The 13059-nt window shown below is 35.7% G+C and overlaps 1 protein-coding gene across 29 annotated transcripts in view; it reads right to left on the bottom strand.

The window, feature by feature from the left end:
- The window catches only part of TRIM37 (tripartite motif containing 37), a 144135-nt gene that overhangs the window by 27600 nt on the left and 103476 nt on the right, over positions 1-13059 (bottom strand). For 26 of the 29 annotated variants that reach the window (XR_011493744.1, XR_011493747.1, XR_011493746.1 and 23 more), the window contains 2 exons: positions 10291-10401; positions 6161-6239 (listed from right to left, as the gene is read on the bottom strand). Coding sequence is in view for 19 of the 29 variants with exons in the window: in XM_044745155.2 (XP_044601090.1) it covers positions 6161-6239; positions 10291-10401 (190 nt within the window). In the remaining 10 variants the exon portion in view is untranslated. Of the gene's footprint in view, positions 1-4963; positions 6240-10290; positions 10402-13059 lie in introns of those variants that run through there. The other 3 variants (XM_070482889.1, XM_070482897.1, XM_070482895.1) reach the window with 1 other exon arrangement.

Here is a 13059-nt window from a genome sequence, read left to right as displayed (position 1 = left end):
ATCCCAGGAACCAGGGACAAAGGCTAGACAAATTCTTTATCACACAGCCAGCAATCCCACTCCAAGGCATATACTACCCTAGAGAATGAAAACTTTACACAAATCATCCTAAACTGGAAATAACCCAAATGTCCTTCAATGGGTAAATGAACAAACTGGTACATTCATACAGTGAAATACTACTCAGCGATAAAAAGGAATGAAGTACTGATGCGCACAACAAGATGGGTGAAACAACTGCATTTTGCTAAGTAAAAGGCTACATATTGTGTGATTCTATTTATGTGACACTTTGGAAAAGGGAAAACTACAAAGACAGAGAACAGATCGTGGTTGCTAGGGGTTGGAGGGTGGTGGGGAGGGATTTACCTATAAAGAGCCAGCAAAAGGGAATTTTGGGGGTGACTGAATTGTTCTGTGTAGTATGGTGGCAGATACACAACTCTGTATTTGTCAAAAGCCACAGAACTGTATACCAGAAAGACTGAATTTTAACATATGTAAATTTAGAAATCAACCAGGATGTGTGGGAGAGGACAGAAAGCAGACTATAACAGATGAATCTAACTGTATTACAAATAATCACATAATCATACTGAAGAGAATAGGGAAGGAAGGAACTAACGTAACTCTGAATCTTAGGACCTAAATCACTTTCGAAAAGTGTTTTGACATGATACTGAAAGGCTAAAAATCAAAAAACTGTATGCAAATACTGTACTGTAGTTGGGTAAACTTGTTTCTCACAAGGGTATAGGTTGAACAGCTCTAAAACTACTTGGTTTGTATATTAGGGTTGAACAAGGAAGTAAATACATTACAGCTAATGAGAGCCAAGCTGAGGGAAGGCTAAAATGAGCATTGTGGACTTGGACTGGTGTTGTAGGTTATCAATATAGACTCATGGTTTTTCTTCTTAAAACATATATTTACATATAAATACATACAGAGATACACACAGAAATACACATGGACATGTGTTTGCATGAGCAAGTATAGGTATGTTTCCTATTCTATCCACCGAGAGGGACTAGAAGCAGTGACACTCTAGTAACAATAAGCATATTAGCACCCAAATCTTTGTTTCCAAATACTATTGACCAAAAAAAGGGCAAGGAAAATAGGAGATGAGCCTGGAGCATCTTGTAGGGGGAGGAGAGGATGGGAGGGAGGGAGAAGTATGGAACATATCAACACGATACAGTTGCCAATCTGAACAAGTTTCCAATAGCCAAAACTGGAACAAACTGAACTGTAAAATAATGACAGTATTGGAACATAACTCAAAGAATAAAATAAATATCTGTAAGTCCACACAGATATAAATAAATAGCTGAATAAAAAACTAAGTGAGGAAGAAGGGACAAACCTTTCTTACAGAATTTTAATAATAAATATAGAAGAAATCAAGGAAATAGAAAACCACCATCAGAACACTGCAGAAACAAATGCTGTGGGCACAGTCCACTGGTGGGTGTTAAAATTAGAGGGTAAGAGTTGAAGCAAAAACAGAATATTTGCGTGGTCTCTAAGTATTTACCCCAAATATTTAGTAATTATAAAGGCAGGGATATAGTAAACAGTGAGGAATCCTGGCAGACATCACCTTAACCAAGTAATCAAGATTAACATCACCAATAATATCTGTGTCATATAGCCCCTGACATGATGTACGGGGAAGGGGCCATCCCTCTGGGGGAGGCTTCCCAATGATATAATGGGAAGCATAGTCTCAAGTGAATATGAGAAAACATCACACAAACCCAAATAGAGAAACATTCTATACAACAATTGGTCCTCTTTAAAAATGTCAAGGGCATGAAAGACAAGGAAAGACCGAGGAACTGTCACAGACTGGAGGATGCTAAGGAAACATGACAACTAAATGCAATGCGAGATCCTGGACTGGATCCTGGAACAGAAAAAAAATTAGTGAAATAACTGATGAAATCTGAACAAATTCCGTAGTTTAGCTAACAGTTCTATAAACAAAACTAATTTCTTAGTTTTGAGCACTCTTCTATGGTTATATAAGACATTACATACAGGAACTCTCTCAAGACTTTTGCATCTCTTTTGTAATATAAAATTATCTCAAAATAAACTGTTAAAAAAATCAGACAATTTTTAAGTTTTTAATCATTAGGTATCAAAATGCTGGGTTTGGTTCCAGTGTGGTGAACTGGAAAAAGTACTAGACCCGCAACTCATTCGATCCTTGCTAGCTTTGAACCCTGAGAGTCACAGAACCTCCCTGAACCTCATGTTTCTCTGCTAAGTGGGTACAATACACAGCTCATCTCCCTCAAAGGTTACTTAAGGTTTCAATGACATAGTAGGTCAAAGTTGTCCAGAAATGATATGCTTGCGCACAACACAAGCATTACTACTTTATCTTTAGGCCTAAGAGAAAATATTACTAAGGAGAAATTTTCCAGGAATGAATTTGACATAAAAAAATACTAAATACTTAAGGAAAGTAATGGTAGAAGGAAAGACTAAGAGAAACTATGCCCTTCAGCTAAAGGGAGAAAAGTTTAAGAAAAAAAAAAAAAAGATGGGGACTCTTGTTAGGGTACAGAAAGTGCCAGAAAGTAGGACAAGCAGATCAGAGCAACTGATTGGAAATCTGAGTTCACTACTCATGACATGTATAGATTGTGAGTGATGACAGCTACCAGTGGGAGAATGGGAGAGAGATCTCTTTTGCACCAGACCTCTTGCAGACCAGATCATGAACAACCAATGGGGAGAGGGAAAAGGAACTCCATCCCTCACTGCTACTCAAAATCTAGCATAGCCAAGGCAGGCATACCATATCAAGGAAGAGGGAAAACAGAAGGGTTCCTAGCAACATGGCTAGAAATGGGGGAAGAAATTACACTTTCTACAGACCCCACTACTAAAAGCTAACGGGTTCATCTTTCAAGAAATCTTTTGATTTTTCACTTACTATGATTCTAGAATGAATGGGACAGAAGCTGCCTATCAGCCCATACCATAAAACTAAGAACAAAACAACTAATCAAGTGTTTGATCTTTTCGACTTAAAAATCATGCTTTCTCAAACTTAAACCTTCTATCCAAAAAAATGTGAAGTTTCCATTAATGTGAGGGATAGAGCAGAACTCAGCTAAGTTTATCTGTAAAGAATGTGAGAGTAAATATTTCAGGTTCTGGGGGCCATCAGGTTTCTTAGCAGCTACTCCACCCTGCCTTTGTAGGGTAACAGCAGCTATTGACAATCTGTAAATGAATGGATGTGGCTATGTTCTGATAAAACTTTATTTACAAAAATAGACAGTGGTAGAGATTTGGCCCAAGGAAAGTAGTTTGTCTACCCCTAGAGAGAATGCCAGATAGATACTTGTTAGTTGAATCCCAGAGGTTTTCCTCAATGAACTGTGTGAATTTGTATACGCTGCATATTTCTATTTTATAATTCACAAACAAAATTACTTGACGTGAGCTGGAGCCCAAAGAAACAGACATGATTTTTCTTCACCATAGGAGAATAGCTTTTAAGTACTCAGTCCATCCTTTAGCCACCTACAAGTTTGTTTCCGTTTTTTTGGTGAAACCTGTTGTCAACTTTAATTACAAAAATGAAGAATTTTATACCAGGAGGGCAGTTACAATATCATTTCTTTGGAAGCTTATTTATTATTTTTTTGCTTTTCAAGAGACAGACTCTATCCTTAAATATGGAGTCAGAATATGGTACGAATGGGTTAGGTTCCTAAAATACATGAGAAGATAATTTACCATTAAGTTCAAACAATTTTCCCTACAAAGCTTTTGTACAGGCATAAAGAAATACCTTCAAATTTTCCTATAGCTGTGACAACCAAAAACAGTCTTGCTGATACAGTGAACTCAAACTCCACCACTTTAAAAACAGTCTCAAGCAATTCTCAATTCATCTAAAATAAGGGCAGCATTCTTGATTGTTTTTATACATAACTGGAGAGCATAAGACAAGCCAAAAAAATGTCTCAGATCCAAATGTACCATGATCCAAATATCACTATGCCATTTAGTGGAAGCCACTGACTAAAAAACCTCAAGGTCATGAAAAATAAGAGCGAAGACTAAGAACATGTATGATTAAAAACAAAAAAAGGATATTCTCCCTCCAATAAAAGACAGAAGGGCATCTCAAAATGCTATTATACAGATTCATGACCCAAGAGAATCTCATGATTAAATCACTTGTGCTAAAAGCTTTTACAACTTCCCCAAATGAAAAGTCTATTCTCAGGCTTCTCTTGGTTCTTAACCACATGTGGTTTTCCATATTTTGAAAATAAAAAGAATTACAAAGGTACATGGAAAAGCACTCAGTTATATATCAAATACAGGTCAAGAAACAGCTAGGTAATAGTGAAAGAGTCAAAGTATAGTTGATCACACTTGCGTTTATGGATTCCAATGAGCCTTGTTACTTACAATGGATTGCTCTCAACACTAAAGGTGCAAAATTCTTACATTATAGTTTCATCCATTACAATGTAGTATAGAGATAAAGAGAAAGCTGGATTAAAAGTATGATCTCATCAAAGTGTAATGAACATGAATACATTTCCATCTAAGAGAAAACGAAATGTGTTAAAGAACTTATCAGTAATGCTTTAGAGCATTGCATGATAAACCACCTAAGAACTATACAACAGCATTCAACACTATTGTGTTAGTAAGCAAATGCTAAATTTTTACTTCTCATGTGATTACAGTACTTTAATATTTCCAGCTAACTTTTCAGGAGAAAAAGTAACCATATATATTATGGAGATTATAAATGTCATCATAAATAAATAATAACTAAATAAAAATAAGTAACTTCCCCATATGTTTGCTAACAGTCTACACAGCTCAAGAGCCTCTGTTATGTACAAGCAATATGAATAGGAAAAAAGGGGAGCTTCCTGTCCCCCTTTTAATAAACTGCAGAGGCATAATATTTTCTCAAGTTCATTTTATTATCAAAAAGTGCAAACTTTTGAACAAAAGCAAACCATGAATCACAGCATTCGGCAAGACATCCAACATGGAAAAGAGAACAATATTCACTAAGTGAAACAGGAGCAGATGAGATACCTCTCACATGTATATTCATGCTTTCTTAATAGTCTCTTCATCAACTTTCAGTGTAACTTTCACAAACAGTATAGCAGCTCAAAAACAAATGCAGGAGCACAACGGCAAAGTTTCATAGTTATTTTGGGTTAGTTGTGAGTATGAAAGTAAACCTTATACCACAAGTTCATGTAGGCCACTGTGTAGTATGTTTAAATCTTTAAATGTATCGACACTGAAATCAATGTCTGACTACAATGAAAACAAAGGAGAAAAGAGGGTTTTAAAATACTTGTTGCATTATAGTTGTTTAACAAGAGGCAGAAAAAATGAAATAATTTTAAATGATCTTACATGTGTTCATATGACCAGGAACATAATCAATCCACATTAACATAATTCATTTAAAATTACATTTGTAAAAGTCATACGACAGAAAGATTATGTGCCATTAATCAGTGTGCCTGCACTTGAACAAACAAGAAAAGATAAATAAATTAACTTTAGTCAGTCAACATACTCCAAAGAGGAGCTTCAGTCTAGTGTTACTGGAGTTATTCGCATAAAGTGCCTATAAGGAAGAATCTACTCATGAGGAATTTTCCTGTTCAGTAATCTACAGGCATTAATGAAACTATAAACTGTGATGACAACCTAAAATATGAAAGTGGTCAATTTAAACACATCTGAGCGTCTAGCCAAGGACAAAAGAGCACGGATGCTGAGCAGGTTACTGAGTGCATGCATTGTCTCCAGGTGCACTTCCTGGCAGTTAATCGCCCTTCTGTTCTGTAGAAAAACTGCCTTTTATGAATAGACTAATTTACTAAATTAATTGAGGACTACACTTGCATTTCATTACATTACACGGAATTCTTCCCACACTGTTAATTTTCTCCTGTGTACTAATGTCTTTATACTAGAATTGTGCTACTTTCTAAAGTTTCAGAATTACTATTGCAGGTAGGGATGATGAAAAAAATAAAACCAAATCTGATTATTTGATGACAAATTTGAGCACCAACTACAGCAAATTTCAGAGTCAAGGTAGCTTGCAAGTCAGTTCTCTTGATTTTTAAATTACCTTCCACTGTTTTCATCAGTATTGAAGCTGAGATCCTCAGGGCCTATTTGTTCGCCATCAGGAAAACTGGAATGCGTATCTAAGATAAAAAATTAAAAGCAGATAACATTTCTCAAAAACTAGTATTTTCTTTTTACTTGCCTTTAAATATCTTACCAAGTGTGTTATTTAAGCGATAAAGATGTGCTGGGTTGTTAACAAATCTCTGTCTTCAGAGAATTTTTGATCGGAGTCAGGTGTAAGCAAACACCAAGGGAAAACAAAGGAGAACAAACAAAATGTGTAAGAGATATCCACAGTTAGAAGACGAAAGACACTGCTTCACTTTGTCCTCCTGGGGACACTGTGGGAGTAGCTGTAGAAGGGAACAGGAAATGATGATGTACACGTGAAGACTGACTTTGTAAACATAAAAATGTTATTTCAAAGCCAATTAAGTGGTACATGCAAATATCACTACAAAAACCCATCAGCACTCAAAATAACTTTTTGGGTTATTTGGCTGCTTCTTTTAGAAGTAGAGAAAACTACCAAAGTGTCTCAATAGAGTCGGCCCTCCATACCCGTGGGTTCTGCATCTGTGGATTCAACCAACTATGGATTGAAACTCCTGTGATTATTGCATCTGTACTTAACTTGTACAGACTTTTCTTTTGGCATTATTCCCTGAACAATACAGTATAACTACTACTTACTTAGCATTTACATTGTATTCTGTATTACCGGCATATCTCGTTTCATTCTGCTTTGCTTTTACTGCATTTTGCAGAAACTGCGTTTTTTACAAATTTAAGGTTTGGGGTAACCCTGCATTGAACAAGTCTATTGGTGCTACTTTTCCAACAGCATTTGCTCACTTTATGTCTCTGTGTCACATTCTGGTAATTCTCACAATATTTCAAACTTTTTCATTATTACTATATTTATTATTGTGTCTGAGATCAGTGATCTTTGATGTTCCTATTGTAACTGTTTTGGGGCACCACAAACTGCACCCATATAAGACAGCAAACTTAATTGATAAATGTTGTGTGTGTTCTGACTGCTCCACCAACCGGCCATTGCCCGATCTCTCTCCCTCTTCTCGGGCCTCCCTATTCCGAGACACAACAATATTAAAATTAGGCCAATAATAACCCTACAATGGTCTCTTAATTGTTCAAGTGAAAGGAACAGTTGCACATCTCTCTCTTTAAATAAAAGACTAGAAATGATTAAGCTTAGTGAAAAGGCATGTCAAAAGCAGAGATAGGCTGAAAGCTAAGGTTCTTGTGCCAAACAGTTAGCCAAGTTGTGAATGCAAAGGAAAAGTTCTTGGAGGAAATTAAAGGTTCTACTTCAATGAACACACAAATGATAAGAAAGCCAAAAAGCCTTCTTGCTAATATGGAGAAAGTTTTAGTGGTCTGGATAGAAATCAAACCAGACATAACATTCCCTTATGCCAAAGACTAATCCAAGCCAGGCCCTAACTCTCTTCAACCCTGTGAAGGCTGAGAGAGGTGAGGAAGCTGCACAAGGTTGAAGCTGGTAAAAGCTGATTCCTGAGGTTTAAGGAAAGCTGTCTCCACAACATAAAAGTGCAAGGTGAAGCAGCTAGTTATCCAAAAGACCTAGGTAAGATTATTAATGATGGTGGCTACATTAAACAACAGATTTTCAATGTAGATGGACAGCCTTATATTGGAAGAAGATGCCATATAGGATGTTCACAGCTAGAGAGGAGAAGTCAATGCCTGGCTTCAAAGCTTCAAAGGACAGACTGACTCTCTTGGGTCTAATGAGCTGGCAAATCTAAGTTGAAGCCAATGCTTATCTACCATTCTGAAAATCCTAGGATCCTTAAGAATTATGCTAAATCTATTCTGTCTGTGCTCTATAAAATGGAACAACAAAGCCTGGATGATTGCATATCTGTTTACAACATGGTTTACTGAATATTTTAAGCCCACTGTTGAGACCTGCTACTCAGAAAAAAAAAAAGATTCCTTTCAAAATATTACTGCTCACAGATAATGTACCCAGTCACCTAAAAGCTCTGATGGAGATGTATGAGATTAATGTTTTCATGCCTGCTAACACAACATCTACTCTGCAGCCCATGGATCAACGAGTAATTTTGTTTCTCAAGTCTTATTATACAAGAAATATATTTCATAAGGCCATGGCAGCCTTAGACAGTGATTTCTCTGACAGATCTGGGCTAAGTAAACTGAAAACCTTCTGGAAAAGATTCATCATTCTAGATGCCATTTAGAACATTCGTGATTCATGGGAAGAGGTTGAAATATCAACATTAAACAGGAGTTTGGAAGAAGTTGATTCCAACTTTCATGGATGACTTCGCGGGGTTCAAGACTTTACTGGAGGAAGTAACTGCAGATGTAGCAGAAATAACAAGAGAACTAGAATTAGAAGTAGACTCTGAAGATGTGACTGAATTGTTGCAATCTCATGATAAAGCTTTAATGGTATAAGGCATTGCTTCTCATGGATGAGCAAAGAAAGGTTTCTTGAGATCAAATCTACTCCTGGTGAAGACACTGTGAAGACTGTTGAAACGACAACAAAGGATTTAGAATATTATATAAACTTAGTTGATAAAGCAGTGGCAGGGTTTGAGAAGATTGGCTCCAATTTTGAAAGTTCTACTGTGGGTAAAATGCTATCAAACAGCATCACATGCTATAGAGAAATCGTTCATGAAAGGAAGAGTCAATCGATGCAACAAACTTCATTGTCTTATTTTAGGAAATTGCCCCAGCCACCCCAACTTTCAGCAACCACCATCCTGATCACTCAGCAGCCATCAATATCAAGGCAAGACCCTCCACCAACAAAAACATTATGACTTGCTGAAGGCTCAGATGATGGTTAGTATCTTTTAGAAATAAAGTCTGTTTTAATTAAGGTATGCACATTGTTTTTTGGGAACATAATGCTATTGTAGTTAATATAGTATAGTATAAACATAGTATAACTTTGATGTGCACTAGGAAACCAAAAAATTCACATGACTCGCTTTATTATAGTGGTCTGGAACTGAACTGGCAATATCTCTGAGGGACGCCTGTATAAGGAATCTAGAGATGATTTAAAATATACAATAAAATGTGTGTAGGTTATATGCAAATACTACATACACCGTTTTATATAAGGAACTTGAGCATCTTCAGATTTTGGGATCCACAGAAGGTTGGTCCCGGAATCAATCCCCCACAGATACTGAGGGACGACTGTACTTAAAAATCATCAAGTGCTTGGCCTTGTATTGAAAAAGACACTACAACATGAGGGAAATATGTAAAATATAAAGCTGACAATTAGCATAAGCCTGACCATGTTGTAATTCCAGGAAATCCTGCAGAGAAATGCTTAGAGTGATTATTAAGATCTCTAGATAAAATATTAACAATGGGTGATGAACGTTAACTTATTGTGGTAATCATTTTACAATATACACATATATCAAATCATTAGGTTGTAAACCTAAAACGAAACAATACTACTAACAATGAGCTTCTCTCACTGAGTTTTTTTCCTAAGACATTTTTGGGAGGAAGGGGGAATAAAAATCAATGATTTCATAATCTGCATGAATTTTTAAGAAATCAGAAAAAGTTATCTTTAAAAAAGTCACTGTATTAGCTAGGCTACAAATATCTCTGAAGAGAAAAAAAATAAAAATTAAACATCTGAAACCTCCCCAGGGGATGGCAAACATTTTCTATAAAGAGGCAGATAGTAAATATTCAGGCACTGCAGGCCACAAATGATCTCTGCTGAAAATTCTTCGTTTTTTACAATTCTTTACAATGTAAAAGCTATTCTTCGGTCACAGGCTGTACGAAAACAGGTTGCCAACCCCTGCTCCACCCAGTAAGTAGCACCCATTAGGTATCTGACCAGCCAAATATTACCTACCAGATTTTTTCAGTACTCACCACTGAGTTTAACCCAAAGAATGCTGTCTCAGAAATGACAATAATTTAAAAAGAAAAAGAAGCAGAAACAGCAGAGCAGAAGCAGAAGAAGAAGAAGAAGCAGAAGCAGAAATAGAAGCAAAAGCAGTAGCAGCAGCAGAAGAGAGGATTTTATTAATCTCTGTGAAATGACATCATGTGCTGCACCTTCATCTGGGGGCTGTGCCATGAAAGAGTCGTTAAATCCACCCATGCTGGTGTGCTCTTCCTGCTCCTCATTCTCAGTGTCACATTCAATATCACTGTCGCTACTCATTCCTGGTAGGAAAGAAGGGGAGAACATGTTTCTGATAAGAAACCACTGCAAGTGAAAGGAAAAAGAAATCTTATCTACTGAAGTGAGATTCCTATTGAATTTTACACTGAATGCCAAGACTACGTAAGACATCAAACAAAGAAAAAAGTAACCATACAAACCTCAGTTCTTTTTAGTTATTTAGAGTAGTGGTTTTATTTTTGTTCTCAAAAATTAAAATTGCCCTTTCCACAGTACCTGAAAGTTACTGAAACCAGTATTAATTTCATTATACTGAGAATATTTTTTCCAAAGCAAACACAGCTTTTTATAGAGTCATAAGAGATAACAGGAACTTTCTTAATACTGATTCAATGTAGATACAGTTTCTAGCCTAAAACATATAAACATGCTATATAAACACAAATACACATTTACAGTTAAGTGTGTGTATTAAAAAATTCCAGTAATTCTAGCAATAAATGAGTTACTATCCCATTTGAGCCTCCAATTTTGTTTTTGTATCTATCACTTGATTAAAAAATTCTATGGAAAGTACTTCTGTTTCAAAAAATAGTAATCAAGAAAATATGAAAATCTTGTTGCTTCAAATCCTTATAAATGATGGATAAAAATATAAACTTAAAATATTATTTTAATGAACATCCACTTTTAAAAGAAAGAAGGGAAATCCACAGGTGCCAAAACAAAGAAGGATAAGAAAACTAGTGGGTCAGATGCTGCAGTTGCCCTGGAGAGCTTGATGTAAAGGTCTTTAACACTCCCTTTGGGGAGAGGAAAAAACCCTTTGGATCCACCATAGAAACGGAGTTGAAACTGAGACTAAAACTCTACTCCCTGTATGAAGCTAAAATTCTTACCGAAAGAACAGACTAGAAAAAAGTCTGCCTACTGACATGGGAAGACAGCAAGAAATTTTGTCTGTTTCTCCTGGGCTCAGCTCACCTCAGAATTCAAACTAAGACCTGTGTGTCTAATTTAGGTATGAGATTTAAAGTTGAGGTTCCTATCTCAGGAAATTAACATAAAAATAGGTCAGGAGCTGGTGTTAGTTGAATAAAGCAAATGTAAAATCATCTGGAGGGTAGGTTCCAGTAAGATGGAGTAAAAGCACATTCCACCCCCTCTTTCCCACTGAATGCAGCTATAAAACCTGGACAGAATGCATGAAGCAGCTATTTAAGGACTCCGAAAAGTCAGGCACACTGGTATAGACCAGAATTTGAAGGACCACCAAATCGGCAGATTTAAACAAGACCCAGAGTCTCACAAAGTCATACTAAAAATGTCTAGGATACAATGCAAAATTCCTTCAGCATACAAAGAACCAGAAAAATGCAATCAACAAACATCAATGCTAGATGATGGAGATATTGAAATTATCTAACAAAGACTTTAAAGCAGATATAAAAATGCTTGTGAACACTCTCAAAACATATTTGAAAAAGCTCTCTGGAGGGAAGCTTCTATAATCCAGGTTACAAGAATTATCAGAGAAGGGGAAAAAAAATCTCAGGGGAGGGTCTCAAAAAGGTGTGTTCCAATCAAAACTTACAAAACAAAACTTAGAAAACAAGACACTGCATCTGAAGAGTCAAGCAGATGCACAAATAGAAGGACAATACTGTGAATTTTTCATAAAATGAAATAACCTGTAAGAGACTACAAAATTCTGTTTAACATGGAAAAGGAAAGGACAGACTAAAAAATTTACCAGATAGACTTTCTGGAAATGAAAGATATAGTCATTAAAATTAAAATATTAATAGATGGATTTAGGCAAGGTTGAAAAGAGATTAGCCAACTTAAAGATAGAACTGAGGAAATTAAAATACTAAAGAAAAATGAAGTAAAAATTATAAAAAAGAGGTTAAGAAACAAAGGGATAAAAAAGAAGGCTTCAAATTGTGTCAAACAGACTGCCATAGAGATAGCAAAAATAAGAGAGGAGAGACAATATAGTAAGAGAAAATGGCTGAGAATTTTCCAGAATTAATGAAAAACATTCTGAAATGAAGAAAAATAAAAATACAACATATCAGAAGTTTTGGGATGTGTCTATAGCAGTACTTAAAGGGAAATTTATAGCATAAAATGCTTATATTAGAAAGAAAAAGGTCCCAAATTAATGATGTAAACATCCACTTTAAGAAACTAGAAAAAAGAGCAAATAAAATCAAAGCACATAAAAGGAAGGAAATAAACAGAAATAAAATTAGCAGGAAAACAACAGAAAAAGAAATCAATGAAACAAGGTAGCTCTTTGAAAAGATCAATAAAATTGAAATGCTTCTAGGCAGACTAAGAAAAAAGAGAGCAAACAAAATTACCAATATCAGGAATAAAAGAAGGGACAACACTACAGGTTCTACAGACATTAAAAGGATAATAAGGGAACAGTATAAATAACTTTATGCTTATGAAATCAAGAACAATGAAATGGACAGATTCTTTGACAAACACAAACTACCAAAGCTCATTCAGATAAAAACAGATACTTTTAACTGTTAAAGAAACAGAATTTGTAGTTAAAAAAACCTTCCAACAAAGAAAACTATAGCCCCAGATGGTTTTACTGGTGCATTTTTCCTCTTCTGTTTTCAAGAGTTTGTGTAGTTTACTTCTCCCTTAAATACTTAGAAGACATAGGCTGGATGTAT

The sequence above is a fragment of the Equus asinus genome, chromosome 13, assembly GCF_041296235.1.
Source record: "Equus asinus isolate D_3611 breed Donkey chromosome 13, EquAss-T2T_v2, whole genome shotgun sequence".
In the NCBI taxonomy this organism is placed as follows: domain Eukaryota; kingdom Metazoa; phylum Chordata; class Mammalia; order Perissodactyla; family Equidae; genus Equus; species Equus asinus.
This window is presented reverse-complemented; position numbering and strand designations above follow the sequence as displayed.